The sequence below is a fragment of the Daldinia childiae genome, assembly GCF_008694065.1.
Source record: "Daldinia childiae strain JS-1345 chromosome Unknown Scaffold5, whole genome shotgun sequence".
Classification (NCBI taxonomy): domain Eukaryota; kingdom Fungi; phylum Ascomycota; class Sordariomycetes; order Xylariales; family Hypoxylaceae; genus Daldinia; species Daldinia childiae.
In genome coordinates this window covers 1,948,891-1,968,888 of record NW_022984646.1, presented here as the reverse complement: position 1 = coordinate 1,968,888, position 19,998 = coordinate 1,948,891, and the positions used below count along the sequence as shown (strand labels likewise).

At 45.6% G+C, this 19,998-nt stretch overlaps 8 protein-coding genes across 8 annotated transcripts; 1 reads left to right on the top strand and 7 right to left on the bottom strand.

Annotated features, from left to right (window-relative positions):
- Positions 1-1,096: 1,096 nt before the first annotated feature.
- GL218_05681 (putative endo-beta-1,4-glucanase D) lies at positions 1,097-1,942 on the top strand (the record flags this gene model as incomplete). Its single annotated transcript, XM_033582361.1, has 4 exons — positions 1,097-1,212; positions 1,308-1,558; positions 1,612-1,812; positions 1,875-1,942. 4 exons carry the CDS (start codon positions 1,097-1,099, stop codon positions 1,940-1,942), a joined length of 636 nt encoding a protein of 211 aa, XP_033434406.1.
- A 482-nt stretch (positions 1,943-2,424) lies between these two features.
- On the bottom strand, positions 2,425-3,478 carry GL218_05680 (uncharacterized protein; the record flags this gene model as incomplete). The annotated part of the gene is made up of 2 exons (XM_033582360.1): positions 2,425-2,921; positions 2,974-3,478. 2 exons carry the CDS (start codon positions 3,476-3,478, stop codon positions 2,425-2,427), a joined length of 1,002 nt encoding a protein of 333 aa, XP_033434407.1.
- Positions 3,479-4,182: 704 nt separating this feature from the next.
- GL218_05679 (60S ribosomal protein L18-B) lies at positions 4,183-5,066 on the bottom strand (the record flags this gene model as incomplete). The annotated part of the gene is made up of 4 exons (XM_033582359.1): positions 4,183-4,260; positions 4,316-4,683; positions 4,781-4,885; positions 5,063-5,066. 4 exons carry the CDS (start codon positions 5,064-5,066, stop codon positions 4,183-4,185), a joined length of 555 nt encoding a protein of 184 aa, XP_033434236.1.
- Positions 5,067-5,883: 817 nt separating this feature from the next.
- Positions 5,884-7,172, bottom strand: GL218_05678 (uncharacterized protein; the record flags this gene model as incomplete). The annotated part of the gene is made up of 5 exons (XM_033582358.1): positions 5,884-6,118; positions 6,169-6,305; positions 6,376-6,654; positions 6,752-7,084; positions 7,164-7,172. 5 exons carry the CDS (start codon positions 7,170-7,172, stop codon positions 5,884-5,886), a joined length of 993 nt encoding a protein of 330 aa, XP_033434235.1.
- Positions 7,173-9,267: 2,095 nt separating this feature from the next.
- On the bottom strand, positions 9,268-10,433 carry GL218_05677 (Pre-mRNA-splicing factor srp1; the record flags this gene model as incomplete). The annotated part of the gene is made up of 5 exons (XM_033582357.1): positions 9,268-9,317; positions 9,368-9,731; positions 9,794-9,893; positions 9,947-10,003; positions 10,351-10,433. 5 exons carry the CDS (start codon positions 10,431-10,433, stop codon positions 9,268-9,270), a joined length of 654 nt encoding a protein of 217 aa, XP_033434322.1.
- Positions 10,434-11,756: 1,323 nt separating this feature from the next.
- On the bottom strand, positions 11,757-14,226 carry GL218_05676 (Sterol O-acyltransferase 2; the record flags this gene model as incomplete). The annotated part of the gene is made up of 8 exons (XM_033582356.1): positions 11,757-12,094; positions 12,162-12,258; positions 12,326-12,937; positions 13,015-13,115; positions 13,174-13,240; positions 13,297-13,418; positions 13,486-13,732; positions 13,795-14,226. The coding sequence occupies 8 exons, from the start codon at positions 14,224-14,226 to the stop codon at positions 11,757-11,759; spliced, it is 2,016 nt and encodes a 671-aa protein (XP_033434321.1).
- A 1,091-nt stretch (positions 14,227-15,317) lies between these two features.
- Positions 15,318-17,452, bottom strand: GL218_05675 (Fimbrin; the record flags this gene model as incomplete). Its single annotated transcript, XM_033582355.1, has 4 exons — positions 15,318-15,352; positions 15,415-17,098; positions 17,161-17,371; positions 17,430-17,452. 4 exons carry the CDS (start codon positions 17,450-17,452, stop codon positions 15,318-15,320), a joined length of 1,953 nt encoding a protein of 650 aa, XP_033434319.1.
- A 1,206-nt stretch (positions 17,453-18,658) lies between these two features.
- On the bottom strand, positions 18,659-19,201 carry GL218_05674 (uncharacterized protein; the record flags this gene model as incomplete). Its single annotated transcript, XM_033582354.1, has 2 exons — positions 18,659-19,002; positions 19,060-19,201. The coding sequence occupies 2 exons, from the start codon at positions 19,199-19,201 to the stop codon at positions 18,659-18,661; spliced, it is 486 nt and encodes a 161-aa protein (XP_033434370.1).
- Positions 19,202-19,998: the final 797 nt, after the last annotated feature.

Sequence of the window (19,998 nt, the reverse complement as noted above, 5' to 3'; positions counted from 1 at the left end):
TATTACGAGAACGGAGTTTCACGATCCTTTGGTCATGATGACTGATACCACCCACGCTTTCGTCAAACACCTTGAGCATTGCGACAATTCCCAGCTGACTGTGGATGTATTATATCGCTCACAGAGCAGAGTCAGAAAAGAATGTGATCCATACCTTCCGCCCGCCAGGAGCGTGAGAGCGGTTTAAAGATATCTGTCTCTGAAAGTGATTGGATTGGAGATATCTGGACGTATAATAGAGCCTCCCAGGGGTGTAGTCTTGGTATTTGGAATGCTAAACGCCGAGGACGATCAATGAACCATCACGCAGGTGAAGTTCCTACTCATCTAGATATAGAACCAGATTATGTCCTATCCTTAGAGATAGATTAATATTGACCTATGGAATCCCTAATGCCAATCTCAACTTCCCTTACTTATTACCTATAAGGCAAGTATATAAGGCAAGTAAGTCACCACTTAGAGTGTGAGCAAATAGGGGCAAAATCAAGAACCCCCTCCCCCCTTTTTCCCTTCTTCCACAGTCGTAGGTTCAGATCACAAGACTCAATCCAAAAATTAAGCATCGACTACAACCCCTGCTAGCCAGATCTCGCATCCGCTTCTCCGGGGGTCCCAGTGCCGAACCATACTGCTTTCCGTGACCACATCGTGCATATAAACAACCTATTTAGGGCGTAAATTGCTCGGCGCCGGAATAAGCCACGACGACCAACCATGGAAGCTCTCGCGCCAGGTCGTTTAATCTATCTTATTAACGACTTGCTCCTATGACGCCCCCCTAGCTTGCAGCCCAGACACGGGCCCATCGCCCTGGCCAGGCCTCGCTGAGGTGCTTAGCCATTATCCCGTGCCGACCACTGGAGCCGCGGCCCGCTTCATATCGAAGAATCTGGGGTTGGCCCTAGACGGAGGGCGAGCGAACTGCCGAAGGGGGGGAGATCGTGTGGATTTTTCGTTTTTAAGGACGGCCTAGGGCGCCTACGCAGCAGGCTCCGCCAGCTGCTCTGTTCTGCTCTACTTACACCCCCGGACGCTTTCAGCCTCGAGAAAAGAAAAAAAAAAAAGATAGTCGGATCAGCTCTCCTAAACCATAATGAAGAACGTTGTCGCTCTTATCGCCACCGCCGCTCTGGCTGCTCAGGGCGCGTCGGCCCACTACATTTTCCACCAGACATTGGCGAAGGGAACTGCCAAGGGTGTCCCGTACGAGTACGTTCGGCGAAACACTAACTACAACTCTCCCGTTACCGGTTAGTAACTCCCATCAAATTCAGCAGTAACTTTGTGCTGAGATATAACAATAGACCTGTCTTCCCCGACCTCCGATGCAACGTCGGCGGTGCCACCGGCGGTAACACTAGCACTCTCGAGTTGAACGCCGGTGACCCGTTCACCTTCACGCTTGACACGGCTGTTTACCACCAGGGTCCCATCTCCCTATACTTATCGAAGGCCCCAGGCACTGCCGCGGAATACGATGGCAGCGGAGACTGGTTCAAGATCAACGATTGGGCACCTGTCTTTAATGGTGGTCAGGCCAGCTGGACCATGAAGGGTACGAACAGGTTTAGCTTGTTGCTCAGGATGACTCGGCTAATCTTAGAACAGACACCTACTCTTACACGGTTCCTAAGTGTATCGCGAACGGAGAGTATCTCCTCCGAATCCAGTCCCTCGCTATCCACAACCCCGGCTCCACCCCGCAATGGTACGTCGGTTGTGGCCAGATCAAGGTCAGCGGCGGCGGAAGCGGCTCGCCCAGCCCTACCGTCAAGATCCCCGGTGCATTCAAGGCTACCGACCCTGGATGTAAGTTGTCCCTATGCTTCAAATAATATATGTCTTGGTGGCTGACATTATTTCGTATGTAGACACTGCCAATATCTACAACAACTTCCACTCATATACCGTACCCGGCCCCTCCGTATTTACCTGCTAAATGTATTTGGATATGACCCTCTCTGGGGCTGTGGTGGTGTCGTAAGAGATTTTACGCAGATGAAGCAGAAAGTATGGATGTCGTTTCGCACGATGTACCTCTAAGGATAGGTCGTAGCGAGGTACGCTCGTTTTGTCATCATTGTACACCGTACGGTTGATGTACCCCTTATCTAGTAATTGAAATTGAAATTCTTGCACATATAGATACATACCAAGGCACTGACGGCCGGTATATCGTCAATGTAGGGCATGTTTGATGCACTGAGACGTATATCACAAGCCAGTTTATGACGCTAATACATAGACCACCACTAGCCAGTCTCGAATATCTTAAGCTGCTTTATCAAGAGCTATTCGCAAAGAATTTCGTAATCTTTTGCGTACCAGGTTGTTTCGCCTTACTCGGGCTCTTGGTTCCATTACTGGTGGCGCTAATCTTTTGTTTCGCCCCCTTTCGTGGCGATGGTGTCTTATTTGGTGTTAGGACGACATAGTCATAGCCACTTTCTTCGGAGGCTCCCTGCCAGCTGATTCATCTTCAGCTTCTCTTTTGAAGCCAGTCGTAGGCCGGTTTTCCTCTTTTATTTTAGTTGAGTTTTCGGTGACGAACCCCTCTTCCTTCTTAACTGTGACCTGTGGCTGCTGTTTCGCTGCATTCTTCTTTGCGGCACCCTTGGCGAAGAAGTTCGCGATATTAGACTTATTCTCCTTGCTGTCGATAGGTATGACAAAGTTAGGTGAGTTGTTACTAACTTTACCCACGTCCTTGCTAACGGGATAGACTTCTAACTCTCCTTCGAAAGGTTTCAACAGAGCCTGCAGCTCTTTCGACCACTCGGACCGCTTAGGATCTAACCAGGTTCGGATATCTTGAGACCCATTATCTAGAATAACCGGCATGCGGTCATGAAGGAAGTTGAGTTGCTTGTTTGAATCTGTAGTGATGATTGTATAGGTGTAAAGCTTCTGCTCGTTATCTAAATACCAGTTAGCGCCATTTATTCTATTATTACAAACTTGAACACTCACTTTCGTATTGCACCACATCCCATAACCCAGCGAAACACATTAGCTTACCGTCCTTCCGCTTAACAAAATGCGGAATCTTGTCTTTACTACCATCCTTCTTCAGCCATTCGTAGAAGCCTTCCGCAACAACTATACATCGCTTTCGAGCTTTCATTGTGCTCCACATACCACCGCTTTGTGCGAGAGAATCGTCTCGGCAGTTGATTGTCTTCATCATGGAACCATAATCCGGATTGCGCTTGGTCCAGAAAGGGATCAATCCCCATTTCATGCTTTGTAACTTATAGCTAATAGTCTTGGGGCTTGAAACAATGTCATTATCCCCAACTTCGGTATGCTGCTCTCTTACGGCCTCATCAGAGGCATTGGCATGCTGCCTTCGAGAACCGGCACCCCAATCTGGTACATCGGCGCGGTAAACGACGCCATGGTAGCCGGGGGCAAAATTGTAACTTTGCCTTGGCGCTGCATCATCTTCATCATCTGGCGCATCATCCACGGGCATACCATCATGTTGAAATAGCTCGCGAATCTGTGCTGGCCTCTACGTTGTTGGTTGCAATTAGTGTCTAGTATTAAAACAAGTATAAAATGAGGTTATTGCCATACCAATACCAGTGAATAGCGCCCACACATTTCATACACCTGAAGCGCTTCAAAAGGAAGATCAAGGAACTAATATTAGCCGACACTTTAATTAAGATAAATAAAGATGATGAAGTATTAGATTGATATTAACTTTTAATGTGTATAGTAAGAAGTAGGTTGGAATTGACTATGACGAAACACAGTATGAAGATATCGAATTATTAGCATCACGCCTCGAACACGCGGTCAGGTGATGCCTGTCTTTCACAATTCCCCATGATTGTTTTTTTAAGCATTCTGTGAACATAATGAGAATATAATGCTCTGGAATCTACGCAGTTACTCGATATTTAATAATATTCTCCGCAGTAGCAATGTTTTAGTCTCATTAAAATATCATGGATTCGTCAGTCACAATAATTGGTTAGAAAAAGCGTACGATTGTTATCAGAAAAGTGGCAAAGCATCTCAATTCTGTATGAATTGATTCTGAAATCCCGTATCACGCCGAGCCATGCATAAACCACTCTTGAAGTAGCGTAACCCTCTTCCAGTTGAGAACTGTATTCATGGTATATCGGAAGAGACGCAACACAAGACCTAACCCACACCAATTTTTTCTTAGACCTTGAAACCCCTTGACCGTCTGCGACCACGGGCCTTCTCGAACTTGCGGCCCTTGGACTCGAGGTACGGCTTCTGTAAAATTTGTGAGCATGCTAAAAATGATTATGATTAAATCTAGGCCACCTACCTTGTGCTTGTGGGGGCCGAAGCCGAAATGCTTAACTGCCTCACGGGCGTTCTTGGGGCCGCGGAGCAGCAGGGTGTTGCTGCCGGTAGGGGCACGGAGAGCCAGCTGGTCGAGGGTCAATGCCTCACCACCGGCGGCAAGAATGCGGGCACGGGCAGTGGCGGTAAATCGCAGAGCGGCGATGGAAACCTTGGGGACCGTGAGGAGACGGTTGTCGTCGGTGACGGTGCCAACAACAACGACGATCTTGCCCTCATCTTCCTTAGGGATCTGGCTCTTGACGCGAGAAAGGGAGACGGGGGGTCGGTTGATGCGGGACATGAAAAGGCGGCGAAGGACGACCTTGTTGAAGTCCGAGTCCGTTCGGCCTATATGATCGAATAATGTCAGTCTCGTAATTGCAGAAATTAAGATGCATTGGTAGTTCATTGCAAAAGTTATTAAGAATTGGAAGAGATAACTTACGGGCTAGGAAGCGGTACAGCTTCACCAAGAGCTTAAGGTAGACATTGTCGCTCTTGGGCGCCTTTCGGTGGGTGCTGCGCACGTGGTGGCGGTCGAGATCAATACCTATTTAGAGAAAAAAAAGCCATCGTCAGCTTTTGGGTTCAAATATGCTCTATTGGGTGCATCCCAGAGGATGATTTCCCGTTTGTTCGCAGAAAGTATGAGAGAAGGGCACAATGCTGTAACCAATCTCTCACACTCCCACTCGCATAGAGATCTCCAAATAAATATTTAACGTACCCATCTTGACGGTGACTCTTTTGTAATTGAAAAGAGAGTCGATGGGGAAGAAAAAAGCTGTGGTGCTGTGGGTTAGTAGTGACTGAAGAAGGGAAATAATTTCAGGTGGGCCGCAGAAAAGTTCGAAATCGCAAAGATGGAGTGGATTGTGTGGGTGGGCGGTAACGAGCGGCAGTTAGGGTTGGTAGGGGAGTATGGATACGAGCCAAAGAGGTACGTACCTAGCTAATAGCCAGCATTATGTAGTTAAACAGTGTTATCATGAAATATTTATTTTATGAAGGTTCTTGATAAGAAATACAAATCTTATCAGCTCAGATGCACTGAGATCCTTACCTAAGATACCTCAAGAGGTAACTATTGTATTCTTCATACCTACATGTAGGTATTCCACGACAGTGAGATCATAACACAAGACCAGTTTCTAATTAATTCCAGAATTTTATTTCTTCTATGAAACTATCACCCTAAAGCTATGTCTTCAAAAGAGGCTCATCTCGCTTTCCTCCTATAGGTAATTATTTTTTTAATACATATACAACATGAGGCTGCTCGGGGTCTATCCTGTCAGAGTTCATAGCCTTCTCTACTAACTAAACGGGGTCTTTGTGCTCTCTATATCTGTTTATCTACCTTTCCCTGTTTAACGCGTCCGGTCCACTGACCTGCATGCTGCAGCTCTTCTTTACCGTGGTGCATCAATGGCATCCCACTAGAAATCCCGCACGCATAAATGGTGCACATCTGGAAGTAGTCAAGTACAACCTGGATATAATCCAGTACGGGTGAAAGGAATCGGCTACTGCCATGCGTCTTCTCGGTTATAGATCCGCTGGTTCTGGCTTTAAGCCGACCAAAAAGTCTCGAGTGACTTCAAAGCTAAGCCAGTTGGCGGCCATACTAGGGGCGACCTTGAGTAAGTTTGGAATGAGACCCTTATATAGGCCCTTTGGTCCTTCCTGGGATATTATTACCCTAACAGCGTCTCCTATCGACTTGTATTTGTAGCCCATTCCAGACATGGTGTTGATTTGAAATCTTCGCCGCAAGACATCACTATGCACATGTTAGACAACCAGAACTCGAAAGATGGAAGACATACTCACAATGGATAAGTGCATGTTTGAGCAACGGCGCCTGATACGGCGCCGGCCAGCAGCTTCCGTGCTGCGCTGGGGTTTTCATCACCCTCGGGTGTTAGATACTTGCGGACGAATTCATATGTCATGAAATTCAGCCCTACCTAAGAAACCATTAGTCTTATCGTGCCATATTGAACAGATCACACCTGTAAGACGCATATTAAAACTTACATATGGCGCTACTCCTGCGACTGTAGGTATTATACCGCGGTATAAAGCAGCCACGCCGCCTTCTTGCTTATACATCACAGCCATTGTAGACCACATACCCGGGAGCTTGTCTTTTGGGGTATTGCTGAGCGCGGCAAACGACGCCGATTGGATTGATAATCGAGTCCGTACGATATCGAGCGGATATGTAAAGAAAACTGAGGTGATGCCCGCTATGCCGCCACACACAAGCCTCTCGAGAGGAGCTAAAGGAGCGTTTGGGTACTTCTCGAAGAAGTGCTATAGCAAGTGTTAGCCAGACTATCCTACAATTGTTTTGATGTATGAAGCCTCGACTGGGTTGTAATAAACCAATTTGCTCTGGTAGCTAACGTACCCTTTTGTAAAGGTTATAGCTGCCGAATTGCACTGCGGAATAAGGGACGATGCGAACGCAATTGGTTCCGTTACCAGCCATAAAACCTCTCCAGCCCTCTTCCTTCCACATCTTAGCAAGCGCCTTGCCTACCGATAGCTTGTATTCATTGTGGCCGGCGCTTTGCACCTGAAAGAGGATCTTCAGGCGCTCGAGAGGAGATACGACGGTTCGCGATACGGCACCAGCAACACCACCGGCGCAGAAAGCAGCGGTCACCGGTTGAGAGAAGAAGTCCTTAAATTGGGAGTTTCTGTTCTCTCTGGCATCATTGGCCTTGATATCTTCCGAGCTCTAGAGGATTTGAGTCAGCTACCGGATGAGACTCATCCCAGCGCAAAGGTGGGTCGTTGTAAAAGTAAGATAGACGTACAGCGACCATGTTGGAACTTCGACCAAACGAACGCGGGAGAAGTCGAGCGACGTAATAACGAGAGACAGGCGGCGGAGGGTTCGCACGGGGCTGAGGTAGGAGGCCGAAAAGTTTGCGCGCAGCTGATGCTTGGGCATGTATACCGGGAACTAAAGATACCTAGGTAGTCTTTGAACACGACTACACCAACAACAATGCAAGTTTTATCGAAAGGCTCTTGACGATTCGGGCGACATAGTCGAGCTTGTAGGACGGGCTATCGCGGGCATAGGTAACGTTGGTAACTGCGCGGAATTTCGAAGTACCCTTCGCTTTGCGCAAGGATATCGCTGTACGTATCGTCGGGTCAGATCATCGAATTGACCAAAGTACATAGAGTACTCATGATCGTTTGCCTCCTAGATATATGCTCAAGTTTGATATTACTTTATAAAGGGGAGTGGGCTAAATATGAGTATGCAACGTGTTACTTGAAGAGTGAGGTTTAAAAGAGGACCAAAAGAGAGGAGAAGTGAAAAATAAGAATAGAGCTAGAAAATTTAGCTATGAGGGATGAATGGTAGAACGTAGCTACTACCTAGGTAGGTAGGTAGAGTACGTAGATGCATAAGTTTTAAGGTAAGATGGGACCTTATAATAGGTTCGATAGGTTCAAAAGTAATAAAATCGGCTAGTCGGAGCTTTGAGAAAATTAGTTTTAGGGGGGGAGCCGGTCACCCGCCGGGCTCACCTGAGATTACCTAACTACTAAGCTTCAAGTGACCTATGAGTTAAGTGACCTATAAGTTGTCATTTGTTACCTATAGATATTTCGATATTTATCATTTATTCGAATCTAGGTACATGTTTAAAAATAGTAGGTATCTCACTTGAGTAAAAATGTGCTAGGTACGTAAAAATATTCTCAAGACTTAGAGCATAATAAGGCTGTCTGATCTACATACGTGCTAAGATGTACCTAATAGGTATTTATTATAGAGGAGCGGTAAAGAAAAAGAGGAGTATTCAGAAAGGAGCAGTAGGTACAGAATACAAATTGATTTTTTTTTTTTTTTTTTTTTTTTCAAAAAGGGTACTGGCATTAACTTGGATGCTTCGTGCATTAGTTCTGTATATTACAGACATACTAAAGTGAGCCCCCTTTCTTCCCGTTCCCTTCCTTTGTTTGTACCTCGAGAGGGCTTCCCCACAAAGCCTAGATAAAGCCGAAGACAATCCAATACATACCTACGTATCAATCAAGTCCATGCCAGCTTTGGAGATTTTCTGCGCGGGATACTACACTGTATCATATATGACGTGACTCGGCATAACCAAGATGCAGCCCGTAGCCATTCCATGTCGAAGAACTAAAATCCATAGGATCTTCATCTAAATACTCATCACTTGGTTGGCTATTGTTCCCCGACATCTACCTATAACACGAAGCAACGTTCAAATTAATGAACTCCTTAAATAGCGTGCATTAGGTAAATATCACAGGTACGAATATTGAAAGCTTCTTTCTGATTGATGAAACTCAACTCTACCACAGCTATCCCGTATACATTAGGTGGACAAAATTAAAAGCAATCATTTTTTATTATAATCATTTGTCGTGATAGAAGCATGTTCTCTCAAAGTATCTAATTCTTCTAGCATCAAACACGGCCAATTGACCTGCAAAACTGCTGGAACAAAGTCTGATGACCTTCCAACATACGTAGATTACCATTAACAACACAAATCTGTAAAAATTAACGAAACTCATTTTTCACTAATGATGCACAGGAAATAAGTGAATTTGCTCTAAACTAATTGATTAGGAACACGTCCCTCTAGGCGCATCCTTTGCTACCTAACAACTGCCTTGACCATACGATTATCGCTCCTCTCGAGGGAACCTAAATCTTCTCGGTAGTATCAAATGCATCATCTCGGAATTCAGCCTCTCCGCCAGTTGTACACAGGATCATGGGCCAGTCGATTGAATCGGAACTAGAATATGAGCGAAAGCCAGTGTAAAAACGCAAAGCCAAACACCCGTGCAACAAAGGAGAGTTTTTATTTCACACGTTGCAGATGCAACCCACTGCTGAAGAGGTAAGATGACCAGGTATACTTATCACTCCGCAACGTCCAAGTCGTCGTGTTGAGGAGGAGGACTGTCGACAGCTAGATTCAATGTTAGCTATAAGTTTCTTACAGGTGCGGTCATGAAATACCTTTACGATCATCACCGTTTGTGCCGTTATCACGGCGGTCGCGGTCGTCTCGGTCATCACGATCGCGGTCACTAGGTAAGGGTGTAAGCTCCGACTTCGCAGGGACCTTAGGTGAGCTAGACGGGGATTTGTACCGAGGATCCGGGGAACGAGAACGGTCGCGGGTATCACGGCGTTCACGATCATAGTCGCGATCACGGTCTCGGTCACGGCGGTCGTCCTTCCTGGGAGAATAGTCGCGTGTGCTGCGGCGAGGGGAAGGCGAACGGCCGCGACGAGGAGATCGGCCTCCACGGTCACGTCTGCTGTCGCGGTCACGACCACTGTCGAAACGCCAAGATGCGGACGGAGGAGTGCGGGCCCACTATATACTCGTTAGCTGACCGCGTCTAAAGGAATTGGGCCATAGCCGTAAGGATAGCTTACCTCAATCTTTAGAAGATCATCACGGCCGATACGCTTATTATGCATCTCGTGATACGCATCATCAGCGTCACGACGATCCTCATACTCCACAAAGGCGAACCTGTTATTCCGGATTAGGTCATGCGACAATTACCAATTAGGAGCTCAACTTACAATCTGCTGCTAGCAGATCTAGGGGCTGGAATGTCACAACGGACAAGACGGCCATAGCTAGATAGATTTGATGTCAGCAATCCCCGCAACAAAGTGAAGACTTTCCCAAAATGATTAATGATTTGCATCGATTGCATGAAGCTTCGAAATCCCATCGCGATGGTCAAGAGACGTGGAACGATGCATCTCAAGATGATGCTATACGACCGCTCGATCGAGGGAGATGGGAGGCTGAGATGGACACGGAGGGTAGAAGCGTAGGTTAAGAAGACGAATCGAGGACTCGAACGAAGCCGAGAACGACGAAGCGAGGTCGGGGTGAGGACGAGGAGAAGGCAGGTGACATCGGACACCGCATCCGTAGGACGGTCGATCGATTCACCGACGAGGATAATGGGACATACCGTTCGAATTCGTAGGCGAGGTCGCGAGCACGCGTGCCATGGCTAAAGCCAGTCACGTAGAGAGTAGTACCTCCTCGAGACATTATAAAGGCTTGATGAAGAGTAAATAATTAACGAGAAAGAAAACTGAGAGAAGCTCTGGAGAGGATTAGATGTGTAGAGATAAAAAATCAACCTTGATGGTAGAAGGTAGAAATTTGATTTGAAGAAATATCGCGTGTTGGGGGGTGTTGAAGTAGCTCCCCAGCAACCCTGTGATGAATGGAGTTCGTCAGATAGTTGAGGTTGTTAGTGGTTGGCCGACAAATAAAATTTGTTTTTCAAAGGAGACGGATCATTCTCGGAAGAACAGCTTGTTAGGTATGCTTTGACCACAGTGTGGAGAAAATGGAGAAATGCATACTGTACATACCTACCCTAGTGTACATACCTAGTGATACAATGACGTAATTTGCTACCTGTCAATGAAATTGTACGGTAAGTACTTCCGTGAACGTTCTTACTGTTTAAGTTCGTATCACATTGAAAGAACACCACCCAACTCGCAGTTACCTCCAGATGGGTATTTACATGCATCTCATCTTCTAATCCCAACTTTTGTTTCTATTTGCTGCGAAACATTAGGTATATTTACAGGTTCGATTGGCTACGAATTATCCAAACCACCAAGCCGGTTTAAAGCAAGCACCCAGATTGAGGAACACTACTGCGTCTACCACTGCATCTACATTGCATGGTGTTGCTCATCATACGTAGATTCGGTTTACTCTTACGTAGCCCACGTTGACCACGCTGTTCTTCCAACAAACTTGTAACACAATGAACACATTGCTTACCATCTGGTCAGGAATGATCTGTGGCGTATTCTTACCACCAAAATTGCAAAACTTGCCGTGTGTTGCATAAGAGCTGCATGGGACTATAGAATATAAGACCACAAATGGTCGTATGCATGCAGACATGAAAGCTGGGGTCTCTCGATATCTCTCCTATAGGTCAAACTTAGTGTTCGCCCTGCAATACCTCCCATCATTAAACCCAAGTGACTAGGTTAGCTACTTTTTGGAGAGCTTCCGGTTGGTCCACCATAAATGTCATTTGCAAGTTGGGACTAGTGAATGATCTACTAGTTAATCATTGAATAATACAAGCAGTACAAGGCAAATATTGAAATATCAGTTACAATAGAACTCTAGTAATTTACAAGATAACCAATGTTTTACACACTATTTATCACCTACTTTACCATAATCGTGACCTCGATCCAACACGCTGTCTTTGGTATGTAACGCTCTAAACTCCAAAAGCCCTAAAATTCCTCTTCAGAACAGCTCACCCTCCCATTCGCTTGTTTGCCTCTCTCCTCTACCCATATCCCCCAAAGCGCCAAGCACCCAATCATTCATTCAAAGAATCAGATACAAACTACATAGCAAACTCGGTCCTGTAAAAATACCAACCCAGAATATGATATTTCCAACTGTTGGCTGGCCGCGAAGCCACTTTGTCCGGCTGAGCCGCACAAGCGGGAGCTGGGACATCTGGAGGATGAGCAGGTACCCGCGTAGTTTCTTGAAGATACACCACATGACGAGCTCGTGAACGCAAGCCGAGAGGAAGAAGGTAATGAGCGTCGCAGTGTGTTTATTTACACGCATAGATGATATCGAGCTGTGATACACGTGTCGCAAGAGAAAGTTGTGGACCGGTCGGTTCCAGTCGCGAGCATACTGATCCCATGAGACTATTTCCATGTTAGTATTACAGATATATACTAATTATAACCGAATGAAGAATAAATGGCAACATACCACTGTTCCACCATGTATCGTAGAAGCTTCGGTCCGCAAAAAACGTGAGTTCTGCAAGGATGTTAAGAACCGTCTCCCAGATGAGATACCAAGCTAACTAATAGCAAAGAGTCAGCGGAAGCACAACAAGGTAATATAAAGTCAACCATAGCCATAGGACTTACCATATACTCCATCATGAAGGGAAAGGCAAGGTCGCTCAGTATCCATGGAAATTCGCGGAATCTTTGCGTAGTTGTCAAGCCAATTTCCTTCATATGGATCGTTCTCATTACAACAGGATAAATAAACGCTTGAGAAATCATGATCATGACGAATATGACACCGAAAAGAGCACAAGTTTTTTCAGCCACGTAATACCAGTTGATCCTCTCGGACCTGGGGTACTGCAATTCGTAAACGACAGTGGGTAATACGATATATTCGTAGTGGTTTAAGAAGGTAAGGTTATTTGGATAATAATGTGTAGGATGCTTCGCTTTGCCCCTGAGTTCGTCTGCGAGAGCGTCAACTTCCCACTTAATGAGTCTTTCGAACACATGAATCTGCTCTATGTCGAGCGGCTCTGCCGCTTCAATAGCGCAGGAGATGCTCTCCATATTATTCTGGTCAGTAGATCCAGTCTTTGATAACGAAACCCGCCTCTCACGGTACTCATCCGCCGATGGTGGATGAGCGAGATGCGATGTAGAGAGAGCTGAAACTCTTGGCCTCGTTTGCGAAGGCGATGTCACGGGTGATATATTCTCCAGCTGTTTCAATTTAAGGAGTAGACTCTAAATAAATCGAGGAGTTAGTAGCTTGGTCATTCTTGCTGGATCACTTAGACGAATATTAGATTATAAGCACCAACCTGTCGTTTCTTGTAAAGGGATGAAAGGTGACCATTATAGAACGCATATGAATGTTGTTTCATCAACATGACAAGACCATGAAGAACAAAGAATACGGTATCTTTAGTAATAAAAATAATTAGTATATGCGCTCCATCCTGAGTAGGAAGCTTACTTACGTGTCCAAGGCCAATCTCTCACAAGAGTCAGGCCAACCGCACTCGCGATAAACAGGGTTTGCCAGATCTAGAGGACTATGGGTTAGAGGAAGTTCATTTGTAAAAGCCGCAACAAGAACTTACGTTTTGCAATATCCAACCAGACCTTTTCCAATCAATATAGTCGAGGAAGACTAGGCGTTGGATTACCCAGCTCACTCCCGTCAGAGCACACATGATGCCGTCGGAGAATAAAAGTACGATAACTATATTGGTTAGTTAGGTATTCAATCGTTTTATATTCCGAAGTATCAAGGATCAAAGCTAACTCACCATCTCTTTTAAACATGGCCTTCATAATCTCATTGGTACCGAGGGGGTTCCCGGTCTTCCTCCAGTTATCAGCAGCCATCTTCACTATCAAGAAAAATACTGAAATCCAGAAGAGAACATAAAAGCCATGAAACGGGCTGTTTGCTGCATCCTGATTTTGCCTGTCGAAGGCCGAGAATTGCCTCGTGAAGACCATATCTCGTAGCTTTTCGCGTCGTCCCGGCAATTCCTTTTCTTTCTCCTGTAACTATCCAATGTTAGTGCTGTTCATAAGCAAAGTGTATTAGTACTGGAAATGTGTCGACTTGCTCTTTCTAAACCCCGTCTTAATATCTCACGAAGTTCCGCATCGTCGCTGGCTACCACGTAGGCTTTCTTCCCCTTGCTTGTAGAAGTATATTTAGGTAAGCCATGAAGAAGCTGTTCAGAACTCGACTTGTCCTTTAGTCCTGGGCTCTCTAAGTGTAAGATTTCAGGAGTTTCCGAGGCTGAATTATCATAGGAATCAGATTCTGGTTTGCGTCGTAATAACACTGATTGTGGATGTGTGTCCGTAGCTTCAATGCCCGAATCGCTGTTACTATCTGATGGGGTATCTGGGATGCGATGTACAGCTTTTAGTGCCTCGGCTAAGGCAACTGGATGCTGTGTCTCGCGCCTTGAATGTACGCTATGGATATCTGTATCCGTTGCAAGATGATCCCGGCTCTGTGAAGTCGCATGTAGCTCTTCAGTGGACATATTTGAAAGAAGGCAATGGGATTGAACCACAATATCTAGCCTCCTTTTTTTAATGACGAAATGGAGTTGACTAATATCAATCGACCATAAGCCTTAATAACCCAACACAGCCAATAGGAGGAGTACGCTGATAGGTGGGAGGCTGAAAGAAATTGACAGATTTTATATTAGGTATCAATTGAAGCTCGGAGTGAGATGATTTATTTATAAGGTTAGATAGGTTAGATTCCCATTATCTCGTACGCTCGGATCAATCGTATCGAGAATCGCCACCTAGCTTAAAGCACGGCCGGTACAACCGGACGAATCCACTAAGATTTGAGCAACGAAAGATTCCGTCGAACCCGGTTGGAGTCTGATGACATTGAAATTGGTACGGTCGCTGCCGTTCGGTGTCGATCTCACTCTTCCAGATTGATCCTTTAATACGCCGAGGTATAATATTTTCTACAAGATGCGGTTCCATATAAGATAATGGAGAAGGCTCAGTTGTCAACAATTATTGCGGGAATTCGACATAAAAATGGAGTCTTTATCTTCATTCCTCCATTCTTAAAGGGAAAGGGAGAACAAGGCTGAAAGAGCATCGGATAATAGGAATCGTGAACATTCGACGTAATGAGATTGTAAATCTTCCCATACCGATGAGTTCTTATGGACAAAATGGCGGGGTGTTGTTGCACCGTTACAATGTTACAATGTTACACTACATACCTTAGGTACATCTTGCGCTACATCATTACCTGCCTCCTGGAAAAGGTGTAACAACTATAAATTAATCTAACGTAAGAATGTGCATGTGCCCTCCTCCTCCTTCAAAGTCCTACGAACTAGTGACTTATTATAGGTACCTTCTTCTCAAGCTTACCAATTCCGAATCCCGAAAGAAATCACTCATAATGCGATATATTCATTTTTCTGGTTGATACGAGATAATTGGGTGAAAACTGTATTCGGAATTTAGGCAAGGCTAACAAGCCATTCAATAAGCTAACTAACACATATCGTCGTCAAATCCTCCAACTTTTTGTATCCGAAGTAACCTAGGCCCCTTGCACACTTCTTTCGCAGGAGAATTAAAAAGCCTCAATCTACTGCATCTTCTCGTGAGTCGCCATAAGTGAGCCTGTAATTATTAGTTAGTCACTGCTACTACACTTAAAAGGTTTATAAACTGGGTAGTCTTACCAATGAAAGTAGTAACCAATCTGCTCCGGACCTGGCAGATGTCTTCGGGGACTAGCCAGATTGTTGCTCCCATCTTTCTGGCAATGCTAATGCTAAGCTTAGCATTTAAGTATGCTTCTTCATCGGTTCGTCCGGGTGTGACAAGATCGTAGTCAACATAACTGCTCTTCATACCGTTTAGAACGTCTAAGAAGAAGATACCACTGCCAATAGCGGGGTCTTTGAATGACCGAACTGCTGAATTCCGGCCGCCTTTTCGGGACATGTCATTCGCCCATCTTACCATCTCTGCATCGGTCATCTCCCGTTTCCCAAGACGTTGCGCTAGAGCCGAAAGTGTAAGAGTAATATCCTTTCGCATGAGTTGCCAGACAAGGCCCAGTGTGAGCATTTTATTTCCATCTGTGATGTCCGCTCCTTGAATACCAACTAGCGAGAAGCCATTCTGCTTGCCGAGTTCAACGGCGTAATTAGTGTTCTCGACGGCTTTGAACCTCATCAACTCGGCGCCGCTTGCCGCCCTCTTGTTCACATGTCTCCAATTCACCGAGCCCTTGATAACCTTGTCGTAGGCCTGAAGTAGAACGGTGCCGTCACAAAGGTCATCGAAGAAGGAGACCACAGCGGGTTGCACATCTAGACTGTTCAACCACAATGTGAATACTCTGGCTTCTCGTTCACCTTCGGCATCAAAGTCTTCCACCTGCTGCTTTTCTTCCTCGGTAATCGGGTCTAGGGCGGGATGAGTGTTGAACAAATTGGCAACAAAAGCTAGGTTGAGCTTAGGGTTTCCTGCTACGAGGGAGCTCGGTGTCAAGAACTTTCTGCATCTCAGCTTGTCGGCGTCGACTAGTACCTCCTCTGCTCGTTGTAATAGATCACGCGTTTGAAGAGGAGCTCTGCTACAACCGCAATCTTTTCCAATTTGCGCCAGAAGAACTGCATAGTTCTCTCCATCCTTTACGTCGCTCGAGAAATTGTTAACTCGGCGATGCCAGCCAGCTGCGTTAAGATGATAGTTGAACCATCGTAGGAGGATTTGCTCGGGAGGTAAGCGTAGAAACTGCTCCAGCGTCTCGTCTTCTTCAAGCAGTCTATAGAGCTCAGGGTGAAGTTTAATATCAATCTTGCCTAAGAGACCTCTCCGGATAACCTGCCAGATTAGACCTAGAATGAGATGTTCTCGAACTTCGATGATATCACCGCTACCAATATTGACGACTGAGCAGCCGATACCTTTCGCAGACTCTATGACAATATTGTTGTTCTCTGTCATATGGAACGTGTTCAACTTTTTGACCTTCCTACCAGGGACATTTAGTACACGCTCGTCGATGGTGTCGGGAACGCTGTCATTGATAAGCTTGGCCAGCACCAAACCGTCTTTGCACTCGTCGAACATCTCAAAAGTGTCGGTCGGGAAGGGCAATCGACTCCCTATGTCAGGGTCGCCGGCTAAGACAGCATTGATGTGGCGGGTAAATTCGGTTCGTTCATCTTCGTTGATGGTATGAGTGACATTAGCACTGGAGCCTTGAACGTGAATCTTGCCGATGCTTCCTTTGGAGGAATGCCCTTGTCCGCCTGTTCTTTGAGATACAATGCCAGCAGGAGCAACCGGCGCAGCACCCCCAGTGTTCATACGCCGTTGCGCAGGGGAGGATTCGCGTAGTTTAGCGATTAACTAGATATATACATATTAGAACTGGAGGCTTAGAATCGTCCGTGTAACCGAGTGTGACTTACGCCGACATAGTCTTCGAGTTCAACTCTTCGGGAAGCGTCGAGCTCAACTTCTCTTAAAGCCTGTCTAACGACATCGTAAGGCTGTCGTTCGCTTTGCTGGGTGGCCTTGATAGCGGTAGCCTCGTCAATATAGCCCTTATCGTCGACGTCTAGCCTGCGGAAGGCATCGGTAAGGCCGAATATGTCGCCTTGTTCAAATTGAGGAAATTTCCTAGCCACCGTCAGTTTCGCAAGCTCTAAAGTAGGGATTATTGTGTGTGATGGTTTACCTCTGAAGCTTAAGAACGTTCATGACTAATAGAACTGATCTTCAAAGGCTAGCGAAAATTGCTGTTGATTGGACTAGAAGATTTATCGACAGAACACGATGGTGAAGCGTTGACTTTAAGGGGGTTCTAATATATGAATATGTAATTTCGAATAAGTCGGTTAGGAGCTCTTAGTTCGAAGGTTGGTAAGGTTGGTAAGGTAGGCAGCTATAGATAATAACCGAGGACCTCCCAGAGGCTCAAATTATGTTTCTGAAGTTAGGCTACCTCTTAGATGTAAATTGTTAGGATGGGAGTTGAGTGGAAAGCTTGGAAACGCGGGCTAAAGCTGCGTATAGATGGAAGTTCGGTGGGGGAGGGGAAAAACGCCGACTGGTACACACTGATGTAATTTCATGTTCCTTAGACTTGGCATCCTTGGCAAAGCCACCGCCACAGTCACTTGCGTAACGTTTAACGTAAGTAAGATTACGTAAAGGCGATTGTCCATGGGTCACATTTAAGGCAGCATTCAATTTTTAAGGCTTTGTGAATTTTTATCAGGCTGCCTAACTGAGGTATCATCATTGCAATGTTATATGCCCAACGAAACAATTACATTCAATCTAGGACTCGGTATGTCCGGAAATTACAAAGACAGACCATTGCACAAATGCCTTTACGTAAAACTGGCTAGTTATTTGAAGAACATAAGGTTTTATAATTATTAATGATTAGTATTATAAGTTGATATGTCTAGTCAATCAAGTTATCATGACATAGGCAATCAACATACGTCTTGTCTAACCTATGTATAAGAATAACTATAGTCTAGGAGTATGACCTCACTCTCGCGAGACATACAAGCCGAAAGGGCTAAGTATAGATCACCAATTGATGGTCCCTCCCCAATCTCATCTTGTGATCGACGTTCAAGATGATCCTTTTAGTAAGGCATATGTGGGTTTGATCCAACGTTCAGGTTCGGGTAGTTGAGTTCTATTAAGGGCGTATTTCTTGACTCATTTTAGCATAGGAAACTGAATAAACCGGACCACTATGCGAGGGTGATTCGCGACCGACCATCGAGATCATCTCGGTCAATAGGTTATCCGCCGTTATCGCCAATGAATCGTTCACGTTCGCGACACAAGTGTTTGCTTCCTGGACCACGTCGATGACCCGATATCAAGTATGCCAAGATGTCGTACCTGACACATCACCATGCACTACCCTAAAACTCCCCGCTGTTACGCTACACCGTAAATGGTATCGGGAGTGATCGTGAAGTTCATAAGCGGCGCTACGAATTGGTTGTACGACGCCACGGCCTTTCCAGTGTAGTTCCACCACGTCGATGAGACATCCAGGTCGGTGAACTTTACGCTCACTTGGATCTGAGGCTTGTGCGATGTTCCGTTGGCAGTACCGTTACTCGGGAGAAGTTTCGCAAGGACAAGGTAGTCGGTCTCAGTTTCCTCGAGTGCTGTGCAGGCCCTATAGTTGGCACCCTCGCCTTCTCCGCTACAGTACGCCTTAAACGAAGGTCTTGCTGGCCTCGACGAAGAACTTGCGGTGCCGGTCACGTTGAAGTCTAAACAAACGAGTAAGTAAGGAATATAAGGTTATCGAGGGCAACAGGGGTCTTTACCATAATGACATTCTCTCGCGCAACCAGCACTCCATCCTGTTACAGTCCATCTCCAGGGTGCGGCGGTGGCAGCAATTTGCATCACAGCCGCGGACGCAGAAGTAGCGCCGGCTACCGTTGTTAAGAGGGAAGAAATACGCATTCTAACGACTATAAGGTAAATAGACTAGGTAAAGTTGAGTCTATAAGGTAATTAAGTTATTAATTAAGTCGAGTTAACGTAGATGGGAAGAAGTTGATTTTACGAAGTCTTCTTAACGTGGGAAAGGTACCTTCTAAAATTGAATACCTAAGAGGAGGTCCCTGAGTTTTTAAAGAATAAATATCCTAAATTGACTTAAACTAACGTGATAACCAGGCTTTGTCGAAACGTGATAAGACATTCTTAGTTCCCCTATGGGATTGTTCTTTACAAGGACCATTATGAACCACTATTGAACCATTATGGACCTGACTAACTCGTGCAAGGTTGCAAGTAATATGGAGAATGTCTGTCAACATCCCTGTGGTTTCTAGTCGATCAAAGAGATTTTAACGTGCGTCATTGGAGAAGGACAAAAAGCCAAGCGCGATCGCGCTAGGTTATTATTATCCCCTTACTGCCGATCTGTTCGTATGTGTTCGTATGGTAGGATTGGCCCCGAAAAGGCGAGATAAAAGGGGAAGATTTTGAACTCCTTCAAGAGATAGGAGGTACTTTTGAAATACAAAAGGGGTAAGTTGCACAAGGGTATTTCTTCTCGCTAGAGTCAACTACCGCTGGCCCCCGGAGTTACAAATTAAATACTTCTGCCGTGTACATTTCCTAAATCGTTCGGCCTCGGGACAGCGCAGGTTAATTCCGTTTATTGCTCTTGAATTCATGCAGCCATCGAGCATTAATGGTTCCTATTATTACATACCTGCATATGTTGTGGCTTCGATATGTCTCGTGCCTCG